General features: G+C 30.4%; 1 protein-coding gene across 23 annotated transcripts in view; it reads left to right on the forward strand.

The window, feature by feature from the left end:
• The window catches only part of C2CD5 (C2 calcium dependent domain containing 5), a 130,792-nt gene that overhangs the window by 42,213 nt on the left and 63,283 nt on the right, over positions 1-25,296 (forward strand). For 9 of the 23 annotated variants that reach the window (XM_051963408.1, XM_051963403.1, XM_051963400.1 and 6 more), the window contains 4 exons: positions 5,749-5,834; positions 6,484-6,516; positions 13,157-13,265; positions 16,228-16,293. In XM_051963408.1, the coding sequence (XP_051819368.1) occupies positions 5,749-5,834; positions 6,484-6,516; positions 13,157-13,265; positions 16,228-16,293 (294 nt within the window). Of the gene's footprint in view, positions 1-3,697; positions 3,890-5,748; positions 5,835-6,483; positions 6,517-13,156; positions 13,266-16,227; positions 16,294-25,296 lie in introns of all 23 variants that reach the window. The other 14 variants (XM_051963411.1, XM_051963406.1, XM_051963410.1 and 11 more) reach the window with 4 other exon arrangements.

Genomic DNA, 25,296 nt, shown 5'->3' on the forward strand with positions numbered 1-25,296 from the left:
AAATTTTTCATGTAATAAATATACTTTTGAATTTATCTTTATTTATAGACCTTATTTTGAATTTAATCCTAAAGTATTCATAATACCAGAAAACAATACTTCTCTGGGATGGTAGTATCATATTAATAAGTGATTTATAATTATAAGTTTTTGAAGTTTGTTTGTTCCATCCTGTAAGGTAGAAAAATATCATTTTTAGTGTAATCATTTTTTGCATATTTCTGAATTCTTATCATCTCCACCCCCCAAAAAGCTCCCTGCTCCTTCCATTCATTTTCTACCCTGCTATTTTGTCAAAATTTGTCTAGATTTTTTTTTTTTTTTTGGTTGGGGGGAGAGGTGGTGGAGTGGTTGTCATCTGGTTCTTTTTTCTTTCATCTCTAAGATGGACCAAAAAAAAAAAAAGATCAACTCATAAAAATGTTTTAAGAAATTGAGGGAAAAAAAAGAAATCATGGCATTAGGATTTTTATAAACTGCATTTTGATCTGGGACATTTTCCCATGAGATTTATTTCATATTTTCAAAAATAGTTTTTGTCTTGTAATATTTTGTCTTACTATATTTTAATAATCTCTTCCTTGCTTGAAAACAAATCTAACTTTAAAAGCATGGGAGATTCAAGAGTAAAGAAATGACTTGTGAGTTTTTTGTTTTGCTTTACTTTTTTTTTTTTTTTTTTAAACTAAGAGTTAATAAATGAAATTGTTAAACACCACAAATTGTGAAGACCATGATTTGGCAGTTTTGATGCTTACTTGAAAAGAAGAAGCCTGAGTTTTCTGATTTTTATTTTTACATCATGCTACAGATAAAAATAATTCAGTCTGATAATAAATAGTTTAGAATTTAACAAGTAGGTACATACATTTATTTAGGTTTTCTCATATTTAAAAGTTAACAAATTAACTTAAATTGTAGTTTAATAAAAGTTTAAATTAAGACATCTGACAGGCATTTTTATCTTATTGATTCTAAAATAAATAAAACTTGCTAGTCATGAAGCAAAAACTTGAAGTCATGAAGAATTATGGTTCTCTAAAGGGTAATTTTTAAATTAGGCTTTAAAATATAGCATTTTAATATAAAAATCCTAGTGAAGATGATAGTGGCTTAAAAATAAGTGTAGCTTTTAATTTTACTATTTGTTAGAACTATAGACAGTATCATTTCATGTAGTTTCTAAGTCTGTGTAGAAACTCAAATCCCTGACACACTCAGTGTTCTTTTTGAATCTAAATTGCTGTACTTAAAGTAATACACTATTTGTAAAAACTCTTAATCATATTGATCAGACCTTGTGGATGTTATTTTATAAGCTTTAAGGCAGCCTCTTTAGAAGTAACTGAAATTTTTTAAATGTTAGGAAATGAAAGTAGTAGATACCAGTGTGCAATTCTTTCTATTCTGTACACATAAACAATTCGAAGGGGAAAAAAAGAGTGAATTTAATTTATAAAAAATTAATTGAAGTTTTTCCTTTCCACATTTCTTGTTTGCCAGATTTCTAACCATTTAAACTAACTGGATGGTGTATTTAGTTAGTCCTGAGATTCTTCACTCATGTACTAATTATGTTCTCCATACTATTGCTTAAAAAATACCTTAAGAATTCAGATATATGAGAAGTTGTGCTCATAATATGAAAAAATTAATTGTAAACACTGACTGGTTTCTCTGTTTTATTATGTTTAGATAGCCTAGAAGATCTTTTTCCTAAAGACTGATGGTTTAATTCCTAAATTCCTTTCTTCTAAGTTCCCTTTCATGCTTTAATTTATAACTAAACAGAATTAGTGAAATCTGTGTAATTCACTTTTGTCTAAACCCCTAGAAACATTTATTTGAACCTTTACTTTTCTTAAAACTAATATAGACACATTTTGTTTATATAGTTTGAAGGTTCCTAAATTTAAATTAATAGAATGTACTATATGCTTTTCAATTGGGTTACCTTAGTAATTGCTTTTAATAGTAACATGTTTTTGAGTTCTATAAATGTCAAATTAAAATAGATAATATAATTAATGGTTTAATTATTTGGTTTTCCCTGAGTCTCTGTAGTCCCTGAAATTTAAATATGTAAATAAATGTAACTATCTCCATATTTCCCTTAATTTATATGGATACGAAAAGAGGGAGCTTAGTGAGGTTTGATAAGGGCTATTAGCATTGAAGTTTGAAAAAGCTGTGTTTTGTGTTCTGCTTCTGGCTTAATCAGTATGACCTTGATAACTTTCCAAGAGTAAGAAGTCCAAACAGGTAATTGATCAAGACAGTTAATATATAAGGAGCTCCCTACCTGATCAAATCACAGGGGCAGACAAAAAGTAATGAGGATAATTTGTATCCAGAGTTAATAGTTGAACATATTTGGTATTGTATCCACAAATTGAGCAAAATACAGTAATTTTTTGCCTACTACTTTATCTGCTTATTTCATTTCTATATACTTTCATTACGAATTTGAGGCAACTTCTAAATTTAAAAGTAAAGAAACTAAAAATGAAAAAAGAAAATATGTTCAAAGAAATAGAAATTGATATTACATGTAAATTACTTATAGCCCACTTAAGAAATGATTAACTGATTATTATTCTATTATGAACAAGGTAATCAAAATTGAAATTATAAGTATGACTGAATGAGAAAGTACCTTTTTTTAGGTTTTTATTTTGTTGTGTTTTGTTTTAGGTAGAGGCCAGCACCTGCATTTGGGCAGCTTTTAATTTCTTTTTCATTCCCTTCTCAAAAAATTCAAGTAGTTCAGAATCCAAAATTTTAACCTGTTAGTTTCTATTATTTACTAATTACGACCATAATTTCTTTCATTGGTAAGCTTCTGAGCACTATTGATTTTATCTTAGCTCTTTATAGTCACTTTATAATATAGTGAAATATTTTATTCTGGTCTTTGGGGGAAGATAGGCTTAAAATATTGCATATAGTTGTTTTGATTCATAGGATATAATTTGACCTTTAATATAATCACATTTTTGTAATAGATTGGTTGGTAACATTTTTGTCAGAAAGAAAAAAAAATAAAAATACTGATAATATATTTTAAATTTTCATTAAAAAAATTACTTAATTCAAAGTCAAAAAACCACTTACAAACTTAATTTTATTGAAATGTAATTTATTAGTCGTTTAATAAATAGGAAATAAAACCATTAAAATGGAGAGAATAGCCAAATTGATGAAATGAAAGATCCATTTAAATTTTTAAATGTATTTGCCACTTAAAATAGACTATTTTAGTGTGTATGCATATTTTGTTTTGTGCATACACACACATATAAAAATTATAACGCATCTAAGTTTTAGGCCTTAAAACACTATTTAGACTTTAAAAATACAGGTAGCTTAAATTAAATAATACACAAATTAAAATATTATCCAAGTAATGTAAAACAGGCTAAGATAACATTAAATCTTAAGATATTAAAGAATACTAAAGAACCTAAGTGTTTTCATTTTAAAGTCTGTATAATATGCTTTTCATCTACATTGTGACATTTTATGGTCTTGGCATTACTGTTTCCTAATGGGAACTTTTCATAAAGTGGCTGTATATGTCTGCATTAAAAAAAAATCATTTTTAATGTTATGTTTTGTTTCATCATTGCTTTCCTTATCCTGCTTTTTCTGGTCATCTTCTGAATCTACATCTTTTCTCTATCACTTTCCTCCACAGCACCTTACCCACAGGGGCCTAGGATTTTCCTGTGTCCCAGCTCCCCCTCTCTCTCTTCTGGTTCCCCTCATCTTAAAAAGTCCTGTCTTCTCTCGGAATCTAGCCTTACCCCTCATCATTCTAGCCATATCAGCCCAGTTGTTCTGAGGAAAAGTGTTTCTTTCAGTGAAGAGTTGCTCCTGGCTGCTTCTGGTAGGATCAAACTATAACAGCTTTTTTTCCCCTATTTTTTTTTTTTCTAAATCAGTTTAACAAAAGTAATTGTAGTCTTATAAGGAATTATTGGGTATTATATATGGAGCATCTATTTTTTATTTACAAAAGAAAAAAACCTATATGAGATATTTACTGAGTTCCCTCATGGGTATTTAAATGTTTAATAACTTTTTAAAAAATGATGCTGACAGCATATATATATATATATACATACATATATATATACACACATACACACATAGATTTTTTTTTTTTACTATGTTCAAAAATTTTATTTTTTCAAGAAATTAAGATCTAGGAATAAATTTCATGCCTTCCAGTCAGTAGTATTCCAACTTTGGTTCATGTACTTGAACTTCTTTTTATATAAATTTCATTTACATTATTGGATTCCTGTTTTCATGTTGTTAGCAGCCATTTAAAAATGTAGTTATTTTGTTCAAATTAGTTTGTCTCATTAGGGCTATACTTTTCATTTTCGCTTTCCCTTATTTCATTTCATTGGCATAAACATTGTAATATTCTGCTAAGATTCCTTCGTGGTGGTGGTGTATTTTTTTTCCCCCTTTAAGGAATCCATTTTGTTTTGTGCTTTCAGTATGCTTTGTATAAAAATCTTCATTTTGTGTCTGTAGTTAGTATTGTATAGTCCCTAGAAAGTATTTTATGAGTTAAAACAGTTGATTTTTCTGGGAAAAAAGTCACCAGAGTGGGACTATACACATGCTAATCTTTGTTTCCTTATCCAAGAACAGCTAAAAATATACTCGTTCTTATATAAGTATACTAGTTTTTACATAGGAAATTTTACTAAGCTTGACTGTAAATGTCAATTTTGAGTAGAATGGAATTGAATTGTTAATATAGTGTTCAAATTCTTGTTTTTCACCTGTACTTTTATGTTCACAATATAATTCTTTTACCCTGATTCAATGAATTGGTATTATCAAAAGAAGAAAAGGTAGGGAAAGTAACAACATTAAGATTTAAAATATAGGTAAATGTTTACTAAATGCAGTTCCTTCATTCAAAACTATGTCCATTTGTGATTTTCTTATTATACAAATTGGGTTTTAAGCTTATTATTTTGTGTTGAGTTCTTTGAGAGGACTTTGACAAATAAAATATCATTAGATATAAAGATATGATAGATCACAATTTAGATTTTAAAATAGCTTAAACTTTTGGATTCAGTGCAATATTTTGAATCAGTCATTGAATTTCCTTGTGACTTTTATATATAAATATAGGTAAATGTATATAAATATAGTTCTTTGGCATGATAGTCAAGTTTATTTAGAATAATTGAGTTTTAAAGTGGAGAAGGATGAACAAATGTAATCTACTGCTTTTTTATATAGGAAACTGACATGGCCAGAGAGATTGTGTTTTACCCAAGGTCATGTGGGAAGTTATTGGTATTGATTATATGTTTAAAATCAGTATATAGAAAGTTATTTACTTTAAGTAGGCATTTATTCATAGTTTTCATTTTTTTTTCAAAAGAAGAACCTTGTCCAAGTATCCATCCCTTCAGTGTTATTTCTGTAATTAGAGATCACCTAAAATTATGCAATATTTATTCAGACTTTGTTAAAAACAAAAAATCACAGACCTATTTCTGGTTAGGAAAAACTTCTGCAAGCAAAATGAAGAATTTGACTACATATGATTTGTTTTGATGATACTAATTTAAATAGAATATTTTGCTTGGTGCATTGCAAAATAATTCAAGAGGGGAGGGGCTTATGACAAAAATAATTACATCAGAGTTTTCTCTTTCTATGCAAGTTGTTTGTTTCCATAGATATTATTTATATGCTGATATTTCTTAGGAATGGGCAGTGGGAGTGCTGGAAAAGAAGGGGGGCCATTTAAAGCTCTTTTAAGACAGCAGACTCAATCAGCGCTGGAACAGAGGGTAAGGAATTCAAGACAATTTTATTGTTCTTAACATTGTTAATGATGTAAAAAATGTGATGTAGATTTTTTATTGGTGTAATTTTTATTGCCTTATGTTTAATTTTTTTTAAGTGTCTTCATAAGTCCCTCTAAAGAGTTTTACAATAATAGCAGTTAAGCATGATAAAATTTATCATGCTTAAAATATCATCTTATATATTCTTGTATTATAAAACTGATGTGGAATAGCCATCGAATGTAACAACTTTTTTTTTGTCTTGGAATATAATTCTAGATAATCATGACATAGGTCATGATATAGATAATCATGAAAAAAGGTTATGCTGTGTTTAGAAGTTTTTTTCTAAATTGTTTTTCAGATATTGTAGAAAATAAGTATCAAGTCATTTCATTTATAGTTCGTGTAGTTAAAAGTAGTTCCTATATTTTATGTACTTAAATTATTTTTTACCATTGCCCAAGCCCATGACAATAATAAGGAATTCACAAATTTCATATTTGGATTTTTAAATGTAATTACTTAACTGATATGATTAGGCATTTATATCATTTTTTATAATATATATTGAAATATATCAGGAAAAATGAGTAGTTAAAGTTTTTGGATGATTTTCTCTTTTCATTTTTTGTGTTATTTCATTGCTAAGGGAGGATCGCCTCATAGGTTCTGTAGAAATCGGGTATGTTTCTAAAAATGTGTGAGAGTCTTTTTGTTTTTGGATTGAGAGCTTTAAAATTTTAATCTTGATTATTTAAAACTTGTTTAAGCTTTTTCTTTTTCCTTTGGAAATGTTGCTAGATTTTTTCCTGTTCATAATGTACCATGTTAATATATTTAATAGTACTTGTAAGGCCCATTAACTAATCTAATGCATGATAGTAAATTTCATTTCATTTATTTTTAAAACACTTGTAGTTAGCATTCAGTCATATAAGATTTTATTTTGAAAATTATAAGCATTTTTTAAAAAAGAAACCCTTTTCTTATATTTTCTATTTTATGCTAGCATCTAAAAATACATATAAAATTCTATTATGACAAATATCAATAAATATGAAGAAGGATTCTGCATTCCTCAACTATTCTGTATTACCAAAACAGCTTTTGTAGACAAATTCTTTCCCCAGTCTTTTTCCCCATGACTGTATGTGTTTTATTTGCCTCGTGACAACAAGGGAAAGAGAAATTAACTCAACTGAAAGCTGAGCAGCAACTGTCTTGCTTTATCATTAAGTAACAAATATCTTTCAGCTGTTCTTCATCTCTTCTGTATTTAAAACTTGTCAATTAATCCCACCTAAATAACCTACTTTATAGCTAGCTGTCCACTAAAAGAAGCATATAAAAGGACCAAAGATCTTAGATGAGACAGCAAATGAGAGAATAAAGATATATGCATGACAACCTCCTGTTTTTGGTTACTGGATTAAAGAAACCTTTAACAAAACTTAATTCACTACCCATCTTTTTGAATCCTCTTTCTCTTCAATTTCCTCAGAATAGAAATATGATTTCACTGAAACCATAATAATTATAAATCAACAATTTGAAGTCTCCTGGATTTTGATGTAATGGAATTTTATATGGATATTATGTCTTTAACCTATTTGTGCCAAAAACTTCACATCTGTCTTTAAAAATACAATGAATATTACTTTGACTTCTAGTCTGGAATTTTATTCTTGTAGCTGACTTAAAACTTATAGAATTGTCCACATGGAATAGAAATTTGCCATGTTGTAAACTATAATATCATTCATAATTTATAAAAATTAAACATTCTGTATACCTGTGTTATTTGGGATTCTGTTAAATCAGTATAATAGGACTGGCTCTGTAAAGAAATCCAAATGAAGGGAGTCTAGTAATCTGTGAAGTAATGGATTTAGTGTGAGTTATTTATCTGTTTTTCATGTAACTTTGGCTATGATGTTCATGTGGCATGTTTTAAGGACTATATAGAACTAGAATCACTGAATCATGAAGTATAGTCTTCACATAGACCTAGGTACATGTCTGAATCCTTTCTGTTTGAACCTTAAATTGCTTCATGGCTGTGAAGTCACTTAAATCCTATTTCTTTTCATATCTTGTTTTCCTCCTTGTAGAGCAAGGAATATACTTTAGATATTTGAGAAAAGAAAATGAATCCTTTCTCTGTCCAATATCTTATAATAGATTATTATTTCATGTGCCAAAAACATAAGCACTTCAAGAATAGATAGCTATTTCATAGAGGGGGGAAAAAAAGATGACAGTATTTCATATTTTTAATAACTTCAGATTCTATACATATAGACTATTTGTACTACCAACAATACAGTTGTTTTCTGTCAGTATCTCACTTTCCCCCCAAATCAGGCAATTATTTTCTGTGTGTAGCATATATTGGCTGCTTCCCAAATTTTTGTTGTTGCTTATAATCCATAAATAGATAATAGAGTGATTAGAGTGCTGGGTCTGGAGTTAAGAAAACCTGAGTTCAAATTTAGCCTCAGATTCTAAAAGTTGTGTGACCTGAGGCAAGTCACTTAACTTATGATTGCCTCAGTTTCCTTAGCTGTAAAATGGGGACAATAATAGCACCTACATCATAGAGTTTTTATGAGTGTAAAATGAGATAGCATTTGTAAAGTTCTTCGTATAATATCCGACACAAAGTAGGTACTGTATAAATGCTTATTCTTTCTCTCCCCTACCCTTCTCCTGGTCTGATACAGTATTATAGGTAACTTGTTTATGACAGCTTCCTTCAGAGCAAGTTCTTTTTTGGATAATCATTATGGATATTTCACCTTGGCAGCCTAAACATATAATTAACTATGGAATGGAAATATCCAAGTTTTGTTTTTATTACTATGTAGATATAAGGACCCATGGTTTTTATTTTATTTTAAAGGATATAGTTTACTTCCATGAAGTTGTCTTAATATCACCTTACTTAAGTCTTTGAGACTTAAGCCTCTTTATTGTAGCCCTTTAATGTACTGTCAAAATGCTGCTTCTTGTCCATTTCACATAATACAGATATTTTCTAAGCTAAGTACCATAGAGAGTAGATATAGAGTAGGAGTGCCTAGAAATTCACAGGAGATACTAAGAAAGGAGTCAGTCGTAAATACTTATTCAGAAGCATGCAAAATGTATTTTTTTTTTCCTTATGAATCAAATTGGGAGAGAAAAAATTAGAAGAAAAGGGAAAACCATGAGAAAAAAAAATGAACATAGCATATATTGATTTATATTCAGTCTCCATAATTCTTTCTCTGAATGTGGATGGCTTTTTCCATCCAATGTTGGTTAGAATTGCCTTGGGTCACTGAACAGCTGAGAAGAACCAAATTTGTCATAGTTGATCATAGCACAATCTTGCTGTTGCTGTGTACAATGTTTTTCTGCTTTTGCTTGTTTCATTCAGCATTAATTTATGTAAATCTTTTCAGGCCTTTCTGAAATCAGCCTGCTCATAATTTTTTTTTAATAGAACAGTAATATTCCATTATTTTCATATACCTTAACTTATTCAGCCATTCTCCAGTTGAGGGGCATCTGCTCATTTTCCAATTCTTTGCCATTACAAAAACAAACAAACAAAATAACTGCTACAAACATTTTTGCACATGTGGGTCTCTTTCCCTTTTTTATAATTTCTTTGGGAGACAGACCCAGTAGAGACACTGCTGAATTAAAGGGTATATATAGTTTGATAGCCCTTGGACATAGTTCCAAATTGCTCTCCAGAATGGGTGGATCATTTCACAACATTGCATTAGTGTCGCAATTTTCTCATATCCCCTTCAACATTTATCATTATTTTTTCCTGTCATCTTAGCCAATCTGAGGTGTGAGGTGGTACCTCAGAGTTGTTTTAATTTGCATTTCTGCAAACAATAGTGATTTAGATTATTTTTTTATGACTAAAAATGGCTTTAATTTCTCTATCTGAAAATTGTCTTCATCTCCTTTGACTATCAATTGGGGAAATGGCTTATATTCTTATGAATGTGATTCTTTATATATTTTAGAAAATAAGCCTTTATCCAAAACACTGGATGTAAAAGTTTTTTTCCCAGCTTTCTGCTTTCTTCTAATCTTGGCTGTGTTGGTTTTGTTTATGCAAAAAAAATATTATTTAATGTAATCAAAATCGTCTATTTAGCATTTCATAATATTCTCTTTGGCCATAAATTCTTCACTTCTCCACAGATCTGATAGGTAAACTATCCCTTGTTCTTTTGCTTATAGCATCATCCTTTATTCCAAAATCATGTACCCATTTTGATGTTATTTTGGTATGGGGGAGTCTGTGCTTCTTAAAGGAAAATTAAGATTCCTTTTTATACATATGTTTTAATAGTTTTTAAAAACTAGCAGTTCAGGGTGGAAAAGTTGATTTTATAAATTCCAAATGCAAATTTTTCTTCTATGGATAGATAATCTAAAAGGTTTGTGTAGTTTTGTCTGACCAAGTACTTTTAACTGGTACATTTTGATCATCCCATGAGTAGATAAATAACGTTTTTGTCTTTTTTTGCTTGTTGAGCTACACTTATCCACTATGATTCATGTCATTTTTGTTTTTGAAGAATTCAAATGTTAACAAATATAAAGTACTTTGCCAGAATTTGAACACTAAAGTGCTAATAACTTTTATTATTATTGAATAAGACCCTGAAAAATGATTTTTAAAAGAATAGCAGCAACAGCAGTAGCTATTTATAGATTACATATATCTATATATCTATATCACTTTAAAAATTGAAGTTTCACTTAATGTTTTATTTTATTTTATTTTTTGCTTTTTCTGCTGAGACAATTGGGTTAAGTGACTTGCCCAGGGTCACACAGCTAGGAAGTGTTAAGTATCTGAGACCAGATTTGAACTAAGGGCTTCCTGACTTCAGGATTGATGCTCTATCCACTGCACCACCTAGCTACCCTATTCACTTAATGTTTAAAAAAAAAATTCTTAAGCATGAGGGTAGGTTAACATATGATGGGTTCTGTGTGGCTAGGGCCACACAACTTTCTTCAGAGGGAAGAATCAGGTCCATCTTCAGGATTTTATGGCCACTTCCTTTTCCATTATAGACACTGGATTGTTTGTTATTTTTTAAAAGGGCAGCCTAAATGAATAGTAATAGTTTCTCTACCAGAGGAGTTCTTGGTTATCTTTTGGTTGTGTCATAGGCCTCTTTGGTAGTCTGCTCAAATCTGTGGATCTGGTATCAGGATAATATTTTTAAATATTTGAAGGAATTATTCAGTTTCAAGTAGAGGTTAGTAAAAAAAAAAATAAAGGTTTAAGTTATTTCTCATCCAGTTCATGGAGCCATTGAAATTTATGGTCCATGATCCTGGGTTAACTACTCTTGATTTACTATATGATAACCTCTTTAACATGGCTTATTAATTTCTTAAATTATTTAGGAACCACTTTTTAATTTGTAACTACCTGTAAAATGTAATTTTGACAAAATGTGATGCTTAAATTTCCTTTTTTGTTGTATTGATATTTTGATATATTTGGAATCAAATGGATACAAGTAATCCCTCTAGTAGTGTGGATTTTAATCCATATGGCCCACTTAAGCAGTTATTCTTATTTAAGCTTGTAATAGGCAACAGTGGGTGAAGTACTGGAATTTCAGATCCTTCCTCAGACATTTACTAGCTTTGTGACCAATGGCAATTCACTTAATCTCTCTCAGGGCCAGTTTTCTCATTTGTAAAACAAAGATAATCTTACTAGGGGTTGTTTTGACAATTTAATGAGGTAACAGTGAAATCATTTTGCAAACATTAAAGTGGTATGTAAATATTAGCTGCTGCTGTTGTTATATTACAACTCCATGGGGGACTATTCAAATTGGTGGAGGGGGGAGAGGGGGTGGCAGGAAAGGTTAGAGTAGGAGACTTATGAAGCATAAAAACTGTTCATCACATGATTTTTATCCTTGTATTATAACTGGTCATACATCTCTAAGACTATATTTTTGTTTTGTTTTTTTAATAATATTTTATTTTTCCAAATACATGAAAAGATAGTTTTCAGCATTCACCTTTGCAAAATCTTGTTTTCCAAATTTTTCTCCATCTCCTTCTCTTCAGCCTCCCAAGACAGCAAGCTATCCTGTATGGGTTAAACATGGTCAATTCTTCTAAACATATTTCTCTATTCATTTATGCTGAGCAAGAAAAATCGCACAAAAAGGGAAAAAAACCACAAGAAAGGGAAAAAAACACAACAAAAAGGTGAAAGTAGTAGGCTTTGATCCACATTCAGTCTTCATAGTTCTCTCTCTCAATGCAGATAGCTCTCTTCAACTTAAATGAACTATATTCTTAATACTACTTTTCCCTTTCATTTTTTTTGTTGGTTATATTCTATAGTAGACTCACTGTCATTATGCCCCATTCTGTTGCCATTTAGGTTTCTCATAATTCTTAAATCTTCAGAGATTGATATTTTTGTAATTTGTGAATAAATAGCATGCATTTATTAATGCATTGGGACTTTGAGACTTTCTATTTTGACCTTTAGAGCCTTTTCCTTATTTTACTCTGATCCTAAGCTGAATTTCAGATCAATGATCTTCAGAAAAGGTGTTAAAATATTTAAGTACTTGCTTATTCAGTAAACATAGAAAGCAAACACACTTTTTAGGTCCTATTGATTCTTCTGACTCCTATCTCTCCCAGATATTTTCCATATATTTATCATTTCTGGGACCCACATCACCCATCATGTTTATTAAAGGTCTTGTCCAAAGTTATAAGAGATGGCTTGGATTTGAAGGTGCCCCTTGTTATTAGGACTGTTGTGGGAGTGAAATATATACTTGAAAATTCATGAACTCTAAAAGCATTTTCCCATGGAAACATTGTTGCATGTAAAAGTTTGTCCTGTTAGGTTTATGTAGTTCTTTACTTAGATTATAAGATTCTTATAATATTGCAAAATAAGTGCTTTTATTTCTTCTCCTCTTCTCTTCAGCCCCTCATTTTTTTTAAATGAGTAAACTGAGGTCAAGGCCTGAGTGGTTTAAGTGACTTGCTTAATGATCACACAGATGGTGTCTGAATTAGAATTTGAACTCAGACCTTTTTGATATCCAGTGTTCCTTATCTGCCGTGCCTCTTACGTGCCTTAACTTACTGATAAGTTACAAATGAATTACATAATATATTTTTAAAACATATATCTATAACTGGCATGCTTCTGATTTCAGTGGACAGAATAAATAACATAACTGGTAGATGTTATTTTAACTTTACAGATTTTTGACAGAATTTCTCCCCACCCCCATTTTCCCTAGGAATTTCCATTTTTTACCTTGACGGCATTTCCTCCTGGATTTCTTGTGCATGTTGGGGGTGTTGTTAGTGCACGCTCTGTGAAGCTTTTGGATCGCATCCACAATCCTGGTATGTTGAAAAAAAGGAAAATTGTTTTGTAAAATGTTCTATTAAGTTTAGGTTTTGATTTTTAAAATGATTTCTATAAATTGCTTTTATATTACTAAAACTAAAATCCTCTAAAAAAAGTTTATAAGAAAGTATTATCTTAAAGATATTTCTAACCATCTTATTCATTTATATCTATTTTAAAAGATGACTTTTCATACAGATTGTTAAAAAGACATTCATTTGTATTGGACTATATTTTGGCAAGAAGGTACCTTAAGGGTGACCCCTAAGATTGGCATCTTCGGAGCTAGTAAAGTAAAATCTTGCCATTAGATATCTACGTGGCCATGATTATCATGATTAGTTTTTTCTGTGTTACAATTAATATTTATGAAATTGCATATTTAAGTAGGTTCTTTACTACTTAAAGAAGAATCTTAGTAATTTAACTGGAAAAGTATACATATGTATGCTTATTGTATAATTAAAAACTTTGAAAACTTTTTTATATTATAATTTTAGTGCTTGTCTGCTACATATAGCAGTTCATTTATATTAAAAAAATAATTTTTCCGTCATCATCCTTGCTCATAATTATAAATGGACAAACTAAGTAGGCATCCACGACTCCCTAATTCCAGACACTTAGTTTATTCATTAACAGGGAAGTTTCTAAAATGCAAACTACTAAAATATAGAACAATTCGCATTCCTGAACAGTTACCTTTAAAATCTTTTGAATTTTAACATTCTAAATGGAATATTATCCTTCCGCCATTGATTTGATGGATAATCTTACATAAGTTTAAAAACATTTTTGTGACGTAATCTCGTATCTCTTTACTTCTTTCTCTCTACATATGTGTATATTTTATTAACTGTTTCTTTTTTTTTTATTGTCAATTCTCATAGCCTCTCCATGAGCATACATATTGATATCATAAAAAAGCAAAATGTTTTGAAGCTCTCAGGTGAAAAGCACAATCTACATATGAGATTTTTTTCCTCTTTTTCTAGAGCATTAAAATCCTCTTTGCTTGATGTCTTGGTTTTGGGAGTTACATTAGTAGTAATTTACTATTATTTGGGTCAACTTAAATTTTTAGAGAAGCAGTGTAGAAATACTTAGTAAATTATATAAATATAAATTTTTGTATTGAGCATTGGAGTCCTGAAAAAGTTTCAGAGAAGTGATATTTACTTTGGGTGTGCATGCATGAGCCAGGATTATTAGCTTTAAAGGTTGGCAGCTGCATCTTTTTAAAGCATCAGTCTTCTCTTCCCATCTACCCCCTTCTGTCTGTTCTGTTTTTTCTATTCCTTTGTTCTAGTTGAAGCTTAGATTCAGAGTGTTAGAACTGGAAGAAAAATTAGAGATTGTTATTTGATCTTTCTCTAAGTGGTATTAAGTATTTATTGTTATGACATATAGAAAATACACATTAATAATTTATTTTACTAATAACTCTTAAAGAGATTGGTACATCTATTTATATAGTAAGTTCCAAATCCATATTTTTATGTCCTTGTATATTTGGAAAAAGAATGGAAATCTTGAGTTTGGAAGATTTTATAAAACTTACTGTGCTGACCATAAGCTATCACTGGTTTTATCAACATGAAAACTCTTGACTCCAATTTTGTTAAAGAAATTTACCACCTAGCCAAAGAGAAGCAATAAGAATGTTTTTTAAGGATAAGTAAAAGTTTAGTTGGAACCTGTTATAAGCTAAAAATATTTGTTTTAATGTATCATCATACTGTGTTTTGATTAAGTTTCTGAATCTGGCAGAGCAATCTCTGTTTATGATTGATGCTTATTCCAAAATACTGTGTTTATAGCATTGATTCAATTCAGGAAATGTTTATTCCATTCCTATTATGTGAAAGGCACTGTTTTGTGTCCTGGGTCAAGTTTTTTTTTTTTTTTAAAGACTTATTCTCACTATGGTTTAATACTAGTCACCCAGATAGCAAACATCCCTCAATATGATGAAGTATTTTGTTTTAATGACCATCAAATCACTGATGGCTTTTCTTCTTCCTTTGAAAATATGAATCCTGGGTTTGTTTGTTTGTTTGTTTGTTTTGAAACTAGAATACTTCTCATACTAGCCTCTCTGTCCTATGAGAGTGAATACATTTTAAAAAATAAAACTTGAATTGGGTTTTTATTTTAAAAACCACTAAATGGAAATTAAGTATGTATCTACACACATACATACACATTCATTGTACTGTTTTCTACTGAACATGATTTTTATTAAAATGTGACATTTAAACTGTGTATACATGCATTAAAAAGGGACTCATAATCAAGGATAGTAAAATTTATAGTATCAAAATACTTATTAAAATTCTTTTCTTTTGAAAAAAGTTTAAAAAGCCAGATAAAGTATTTGATTATCTGAATTTATTAGCATAAATCGATAATAATATTAAGAGAGAAACTGATGGTAGATTGAGATGCATGGGCTTATTTTAACAAGTACTCTGTTTGCACTCTCAAATTAATTTATCAGAATTTTAGAAGCTACTTTTTGATTTATCTTAACCAGGGAATGTAGGACATTATTTCAGAAGCATTATTTAAGGGCAAATTTTATTCTGAAGATAGCAATACAACTTTACAAAATTATGATTTTACAAGTATTTTATTATTATTCTCCCTGCTTCCTAATCCTTTTCAAACCCATAAAATATTAAAATAGAAATCATGGTTTAAAAAAAAGTATTAAAGAATGTGTAGCAAAGGGAAAAATGGAATGGTTTTGAATATTAAGATATTCCTTCTTGAAGATAGATTTTTAGATGCTATAGCATGCGCCTTCTCCCCTTTCTATTTCAACTTATTAACTTTACTGTCTGTCTTTCCAGTTCCTGTGGAATGGTGTTGTCAATTATGTTCTTGTTTGTAGTGTTTTATTTTCTATTATTCTGCTTCTAAAACTAATCTACTAATTTGATGTTTTGAACTCAGCCTTTGTCGGGATTATGGGTAACACAAGATCTTACAAACTGCTAGACTGGAATAGTTTCAATTCAGGTATTTTATTAGTCATTCAGTACTACATATGCTGACAAAAATTATGGCAGCTCAGTGAAGTTTTTAGAAATGTTTTGATTAATTAGGTATAGTGCAAATTCAACTGTGTTAATAATTTCTGCATATAACTATATACATGTATGTATGTATATATAAATACATATATACATACACACATTGTCTATAACCTTCCTCAGAAATGCAAGATAAGGATATATAAGTAAAAACCTGTTAAATCTTTCAACTGATTTTATTCTGAAAAGGCTAAGCCTTTTATTATCTAATATCTAAATTGGATTATTTACCTATTTGTTTGATTATTTTAATAATGTTAATATCTTTTCAATAAGTTAAAAATGAGTAGATATAAAAATAAATTTACTTGAAAATCAGCTCAAATTCAGTCAGTAGGATTGCTAGTTAAAGTTGAATTGATTCTTTGATATGAATTTTAACTAAAAAAACCAAAAAGCATTTAAACTATTTGAGTTCTTAAATATGCAGTTTTCAGAATAGTATCCTTAAATTATATTTAATTAAACTTGGGGTGTTTTCTACATCAAATATATGATTCTTTAAAAAATTATAAGCTTAGGCACATAATTTTAGGCACATATTAAAGATATATATTTGAAATACCAACTTTTTGTCATTCCAAAATAGAATATAAAATAGATTTAAAGTTTGCTTTTACTATATGAAATGTTATTTGCAACATAAAAAATTGAGCACTATAAGAATTCTGATTGCTTTTCTGGAAGTAAATGAAAGTTTGAGAAATCAGGAACAGTAATACTGTGGGCTAAATCCTTCTATTTTCCTAAAGTGTTCTCCTCCCTCTCCCCCAGTGAATGGAAGACCCATTTTCCTTTTGAGGAAATTTTACATAGAAACATATTTTAGAAGACAGTCAAAAATCTTTTTTGTAGCCTTCAGATAAATTAATAGAAGAAAAATAACCTCAGATTATGATATTATTTAAAATAAAAAAGACTTTTTTTTTGTTCTTGATATCTTAGTAGCATTATTTGAATATTTGATATTTCATTAATACTTAAAATAGGACATTTATATTATCTTTTTTCCTTAGAAGATATGGTAACAAAATTATAAGTAATATATTCTTTAATCAATTAGTGCTTTACCTAAAGATCCTTTCTCGTTTTTTAGTTTCATATGTCATAAATATATCAGTAAAAATTCTAATTAACTTAGGATATTAGAATATGTCCCATAATTTTTTCATTATTGAAGAGTGTTTTTTTTTGTCTTAGGGGTCCAGGATTCAAATCTGAAGTAAGTAATGCATGTATGACTTGTAGGCTCACAGATTGCCTATTCATCATGCAGATTTGCCTAAATTCAGTCTAGTAAGGAGAATTGCAATCAGGTATTATCTTTGCAAGCCTAGACTGGATTCATTGGCAAATCTTTAGGAAAATGGTTTCCTGTCTGAATTTTTTGCTAGCATGCTCTCACTTTGATTAGCATAAAAAATTAGCTAATTACATAATTGTTAGATGGCATTTTTTAATTTTAAAAAATTGTTAAGGTTTCAATGGAAAGACTTATTTAAATTCCTCATGAATTAAGTATCATGAGGAATTTAAAATACAAAACTGTATTTACTCAGTAATGATAAGTAGAATATGTTATTTTTAAAACATAAGAGGAAGCAGTATTATTTAGTGGAAAGAACGTTTACTAAAGTAGGAGAAAGAAGACTTGAATTCCCTTCTGGATTCTACCTTTCGCTAGTCTCAAGGCCTTAGTCTCTTTGAACTTCAGTTTCCTTGTCTGTAGAATGGATATAAGCTCTTCTTGTCTGTCCCATAGGCATGTTTTAAGAAGCAAAGGAAATAATCTTTGTAAAAAAACTATGGTTACATTTGAGACAACTCTTCGTTGTTGTTGTTGTATGTTGTAAAACAACCTTAAAAGTGAGACTTTTGAAATAATTTATAGGGCCTTTGAAAACAATTATGAGATACAGGAAAGGGCACTGGATTTGAAATCATTTCCTATATTGAAATCCAGCCTCTATTGTCTACCAAATACTATGTGACCTTGGAAAAGTCAACCACTTTCTCTGGGCCTCTGTTTCTTCTATAATATTGAAGGTGTTGAATCAGGTGATATCTGAGGTCCCTTGTCAACTCTAAGGGTTATGATCTTATGACTTATGTAAGTTTTTAGGAAAAGGGAAATATATTCAGTGAGTAAATTAAGAGCTTGTAGGTTTTGTAGTTTTCGATTAAGAGCCTTAGAAAAAAACAGTCAAGATAAAATCATTTGAAAAATGGGGACAAGTTTTAATAAGCAGATTCCCTTAGGGAGTAGTACTGGTTGTAAATGTGCATCACAGTGAAGCATAATTTCTTTCTGTTTGCATTCATGAAAGTCTGTTCTCTGCATGTTAGAAAAAAGTATTGATCGGATAATTACATATTATTTTATTACATTATTTCCCCATTGAAATAACATCTAAATCTTAAATATTTCTATTTTCTCACTTGGAATAATTGATTTATATTAAAGATTTATATAATTTTAAATCTAGAATGGATTTTAAAGGTCTCATATTCAACACTTCATTTATATAAGGGAAAACTGAGGTTACTATTTGAAAGGATAACGACTTTCATAGTGAAGTGGTTGAAGAGAAAATGTGCTGGGAAATTGGTTCACATTAGAAGAGAATTATAAAAGGTATAAGAAAATGATGAGAACAGTGAGTACAGGAACTAGGGAGAAAGAGTTTGGTGGACACTAAGAATCATACATAATTTAAAGAGCTAGAAATCTGGCAAGAACAAAGGTGACTAGCTCTTGTAATTTATTAATTTTTTAGACAAGTAGGTAGCATTTGGATAAAAGAAAGAAAGGGACACTATTTTGCTAGTTTTAAAGGAATTGAAGGGTTCATAATTGTTATTGTAGAACTTGAGAGGACAATGATTGGAGGAAGCAATATATGTTTTGATTAAAAATTAATGACACTTGTCCCAGTAATCAAGTAATCAATTTGTATGAGACAAATAAAAAAAAAACAAAAAAAATAGGTGATAGAGTAAATAGAATATAAATTAGAAGAGTAAAAATGTTGAAAATTTTAAAAGATGTCTTTAATTTCAACCTTTACTATAGTCTTTTGACTATATTTCAATATGTATTTCATAAAGCTCTCTGCTGAGTTGGTAATATGCTCAGAAAATACAAAGTAATTTTTATAGTCATCCTATAAAAACCATGCTGATCAATCTGCTGGGGAAAATTGTATTTCAGAAACACTTATAAATTATTTGCTTATTTTTAATGTTTTTGCCATTGCTTTGTGACAAATTTTTGGAATATGTATGCCATATATTTCCGCAGATAAACAGGAGTTGGCTGTGTTAGTAAACATCAGGAAAATAAATGCTAACAGATTTTAGTTTCAATTAAAGGAGTTAATTCATTGTGTTACTAAAACTTTCCTAAATAAATCCCTTAGTAATTTAGTTTTCACATATTAAAGAATGACATGTGACTACATTAATAACCACAGATTTTCGAAACATCAGAGTGGAAATCTTAAGGAGGATCCTTAAATTTTGTTAGTACTTGTAAAGAAATATGTTAGAATCAACTTGGATATGCATCTATGTAGATGGCAATGTTTATAGAAATCAACTCCTGATTATCCTTTACTTTCTTACTAGTATAGTTTTTATTAGATGCAAAACAATCTGCTTTCTTTTGTTCTTTTTCCTCATTAGCTTATAAAAACTGTAATGCAAACAGAAATTTCTTATTTTGAGGTAAAAAACTGGAGAAGAGGAGGAATGAAACGATCTTTTCCAAGAAGAGGAGGTGTGTGTGTGGGGGGGTAAGGGGTAGTGGTAGAAGGGCAGGAAATCTTTTTCTCCCAGAGATAGAGAAAAGAAACACAATATCTTCTTCCTGGCCTTCCTTCTGGATTTCTGGCCTCCTGGAGAGTAGATGATGTGACAGAGGAGTTTAGCTTGCTTCTGTTTGTGGTGTTGAACTTCTTTTTTCTCTTTGACCTTCTAATCTAGATGGTGGGGGATAGAGGTAAAGAAAATAAAAAATCAAAAAAGGAAGCTAAGTGCAGAGTCTAGAGCAGGGGTCCTCAAACTATGGCCTGCGGGCCAGATGCGGCTGCTGAAGACATTTATCCCCCTCACCCAGGGCTATGAAGTTTCTTTATTTAAAGGCCCACAAAACAAAATTTTTGTTTTTACTATAGTCTGGCTCTCCAACAGTCTGAGGGACAGTGAACTGGCCCCCTATTTAAAAAGTTTGAGGACCTCTGTCTCTAGATCCTGACAGAAATATGTAATGCAGGTTGAGGTGGAAATTTCCAGTACTTCAGTGGAAGAAAAGGCCCAAGCTTTGAAACAATTAGGACAATCAACCCAAGTGGAGCAGGAAGTGCAGAGCGAGTGGAAGATTGCATTTTTGAGCCCGCAGTCTTTTCCATGTCATAGAGTCTACCAAGGTAGCAAGGAGTAAAATGCAATGGCCTTAGAATGGCAGCAGTGAAGATATATATTGAAACCCGACTGTGTGGAAAGCAGATTTACGATTGGTGTATAAAATTGAGCTAAAAAATGACTAACACCAGTTGGCTTCGGTTTTTTCATTTATTAAAGAGAGACAGCATTTCTGTTGCTTCCCTGAGGAGGTAGTTTTGGTGAGAGTGTTTTGTGAAATACTTTGGAAATTCCTCCTATTAGAAGCAGCATTCCTCCACTAAGTTCTATTTATAGTGTGTAGTTGACCTGAGTTCTTGGAGTCAATCCCTGTAGAGTAGTAAGTCTTAACACTTTAAGCTAGAAAGATATCACATAAAATTGGATAGGTTCATTATCAGAGTATTGACTACAAGACTGTTTTTTGTCATAACAACTAGTGACTCTTCTAAAGAGTTGAGAAGTTAAATCTATATATTTAAATTAGTTATTAATAAATTAAATTAGTTAAAATATACATTGGTGGAGAAAATATATAAATTAGCAGAATCCCCAGTTCTTAAGCATTATAATAGTATTTTTTATTATGTGGTGTGCAGCATTGTACTGGGTATTGTTAAGGAAATGAAATAAATTAAAAAACAAAACTACATAGGGCATTTACTCTAGATGAGATTGATTGAGAATTGATGCTTTAGTTTTGTGTTCTTTTGGACAGCATTTGTGATTTCATGGGTCTGGGGAACACTTTGCCAGGCAGGAACTTCTGCCAACCTACTGAGTTCATTTTCTGTAGCTTCAGTCTTAGAGAATTACCCATAGAACTGAGAGATTAACTTGTCTGCTGAGAGTCACAACCTATATGTGTTAAAGGTGTCTTCTTGGCTCTATCAGGCTTCTATCTATCCACTAAACTATGAATAATTAGTAAATATTTATTGAATATTGTAAAGCATCATGTTATGTATAATGTCATAGGAATTCAGAGATGAGAAAAGCCATTGTGAACTAATAAGGAGGAGTTAGGATTGAGCTGATGCTTAAAGGAAATATAGGATTTAGATTAGTGGCTGGAAAAAAGAGGGCATTCCAGCTTGAGAAATTAAAATGACCAAGAGTAGGGTCTTAAAAGCGAGCATGGTTTATTTGGGAGGCAAAAAGGAGAAAAACTGATATTAGTGGTTCTGGAAGTTCATACTATAAATGTTTAGGTTAAAAAAAGCTGGTTAGGGAAGAAGGGCCCATATAACACAAATTCCAGACAGTAGACTGAAAAGTTTGATCTCAGGTTGATAGATAGCATTTGCCATGGAAGTTTGGGTTTGTGAAGAACCCAGATGTCATAGGTATCAGTTAATGTCTAATGGTAACCTGGGTGGGAATCAACGTGAGGCTTTTCCCATCACTCTATGGTGAAGTCACATCATTTATTCATCAATGTTTGTTCCTTAAACAGAAAACAAGCTTTGTAAAAAAAAAAAAAAAAAGTTTTTTTTATTAAAATAAAGCATGCTAATTATGTCCTGTTAATCCAGTGACTAATATTCATGTATATTTCATGTATATTGAAGATAAATTGAGACTAAGAACTCCTTTGAGGTAAAATTTGATATCTTCACACATTCTTCAATTATTAATATTGCCTAATAAGAACTTACTTTGTTTAAGGAGACTCCTTGTACTCTTCTGTCTCTGTTTTGAGATTGCTTATGTGCCCTTTTTAGTTTTTTCCTTATTCTCAGTACAAAACTTAGAAATTTTATCTGCTTTGCTTTTTGTTTATTCTGAGAAGAAAATTCCAGAGCAAAATTCTGCTGATTTTTAACCAGCTTTCTGTCTTCTCCTTCACCATTTTTTTTTCCTGAGAGAACAAATATTTTTTGATTATTCATCTTTATCTTTTAGCCAGAAGAGAGCTTACCCTCTATTCTTTCAGGCCATAGGTACAGTATCCTGGATTCTCTTTGCTCAGAATTTCTTTTCTATCTACCTTTTTTTCTTTTGCTTCCTTCCATGTTCTTTGAAGCTCAAAGTTGGTATAAAAATTATATATGTAATATTTTCTTTTTAAAATTCCAGCAGGCTATTCCTAGCTTGTTATAAGACAACTTCTCAAGAAGCCCTTAGCCATTTTTCTCTTTTTCTGCTACATTTAAAAACACATTTGAACAGAAAGACTTGATCTACCCAGCTGGTGTTTTTAGGAAGGTGCTATTGGGTAGGGGCGGATTAAAAAAAGGTAATTATATTAGAAGGTAAAGGAAGAATTGACCAACAGGAGTAGTCGTGTTAGAATGGAAAGAATTAAAAGGAAAAATAACATTGATAGGAGATGAAGTTTTGGCTTTGTGTACCCCTCACATTGATTCCATTTTGTTGCTAATGTAGCTTTTCTTATCAAAATAGATATAGGTAGATTATAGTAGCATTGAATATACAAGAATGGAAATGAGAAGTATTGGATTTTTTAGTTGGGGTTCTGATTTAAATTTGTTAGAAAGTCGGCATGAGATGTTAATTAAGCTGGTCAACCTTTTGGCTCTCTTGACAGCCTTCTGTTATGCACAGAAGATTTAAAGTGGACAATGATGTTGACACCATGAAGAGTCACTAAGGTGTAGGGGACATTAAAAAAAAAGTCTCCATGACAGTGATATTTAAAAAGTATTAAGCATATACTATTTGCAGAGCTTTAAGTTAAGCACTTGAATATTCAAAGATCCAATAGAACATACGGATTAACTTCAAGGAGATTTTCATCTTCTCACAATGTATGTCAAAGAAAGTTACTTTTTAAGAGAGAATCATTAAAAAAAAACCAAAAACTTATCTTGAAGCTTTGAATTTCTAAGGATTTATTTACGTGTCAAATAGGTTTGATTCCATGATGTCTGGAATGTTTTATTGAAAAGTTTTTCTGTGTGAATAGAAACATTAACTCACTCATGGTTTTGAGAGAGAGCACAGAGCTAATCTGCAGTTACTTTAGCCAATTAGAAAATATATACTAGTTCAGGTTTTCTTAGGGGATAGTACAAGTTATGGTGATGATCATAAGACTTTAAAAATGCCTTTTTTAAAATGGGAAAGACTTTGGAGTGTGAGGAGTAGAAGGTTAGAATTTTCTTTCCCCTGTTTCTAGTTGACAGTTTCAAGCCTTTTTAAGATGTGTTTTATTGTTTTTTTTTAATTTTTTAAATAGTGTACGTGTTAGCTTTTGCAGTCGACAATATTTAGTTTCAATAAAAGCTGAGATGGATTTTCTTGTGCGTAGGAAGAGATTTTTGAAATCTGTCCTAAAATATATATTAGTATAGATGCTAGGATTTAGGGTACAATCTCACATTAATTCAGTAAGTATTCCTCTTTACTTATTGAAATATAATTAATTAATTTTCTAGACGAGTAGAGAAAAAGTTTCAATCAATTATCTTAAGTTGAAAAATACTGTCCTAGAATAATATCAGCTCTTTCTTTTCCCCCTCCCATATGAATTGGCAAAAGCTAGAAAATTACTGAATTCTAACAAGACATGTTAGCTCATTTATAAGAAAATAAACTTTATTCCTTGAATATACAGATTCATTTGTCAGCTCAAATGCACTGAATTTGGTTTAATTTAATGGAGTTTTGAATGACATTTGCTGAAAATATTCATCTTTATTTGTATTATTACACAGCTATGAATATGGAATTAGGTTGTCTCAGAATTCTCTTTAGGAATACATTGGTGAAGCAATTATTCTTTCACTATATGTAATATTTAATACTGGGGAAACGAGAGCATATTGTTAAACAAATTTTGATTTTTCCATATTTGGAAAATCATTTCCTCAAATGTGAGGAAGTGTTTGTTAAAATGAGATAAATGTATTCTATGAGAAGAATTTTTAAATGAGATAAATTTATTATTTATATGATATGAACTATTTCTTCATAAACAATAAAAGTATTTTACTTATATTTATTTATATAGATTCTATTCAGTGATCCCTTAGAGAAATTATAAGATTATCAGGTAAGCTCTGTCCTAAGTATTTCCTCCTCCAGTAAGTACCAGAGGTATTCTTGACAGTCACATATATTTTGCCATGCTATTATTCAAGATTTTTAAACTATCACATTTTAAACCATTCTGTCCTTGTGACTTCGCCCTGTAACTTGGGTCTTTGTTGACTGTTGGCACCTCAATCCTAATGCAAGTTATACCATTTCCTTTAAACTGACTTTTATGTTGAATTTACTCTTTCAGATTTAAACTTTACCTTTTAACAAGGGAGAAAGAGGCTCCTGTTTAAAATGTTTACTTTATCCCATCACCTAATATGTTATCTTATCTTTTTCATCTTCTTGCTCTTTTCCAAATCTGGTTGAATAGGGTAACAGGTCAGTTTACCTTTTTGTCTCTAAATCACACTCTAAGCCTTTTTTGGGCAGAGTGAGTAACCCAAAATATACTTTACCTCTGTGACATTCTATTTAGTATATGTTGGATAATGGTGCCTTACTATGTAAGGAGAGATTTTAT

Source organism: Antechinus flavipes, chromosome 5 (genome assembly GCF_016432865.1).
Source record: "Antechinus flavipes isolate AdamAnt ecotype Samford, QLD, Australia chromosome 5, AdamAnt_v2, whole genome shotgun sequence".
Lineage (NCBI taxonomy): Eukaryota > Metazoa > Chordata > Mammalia > Dasyuromorphia > Dasyuridae > Antechinus > Antechinus flavipes.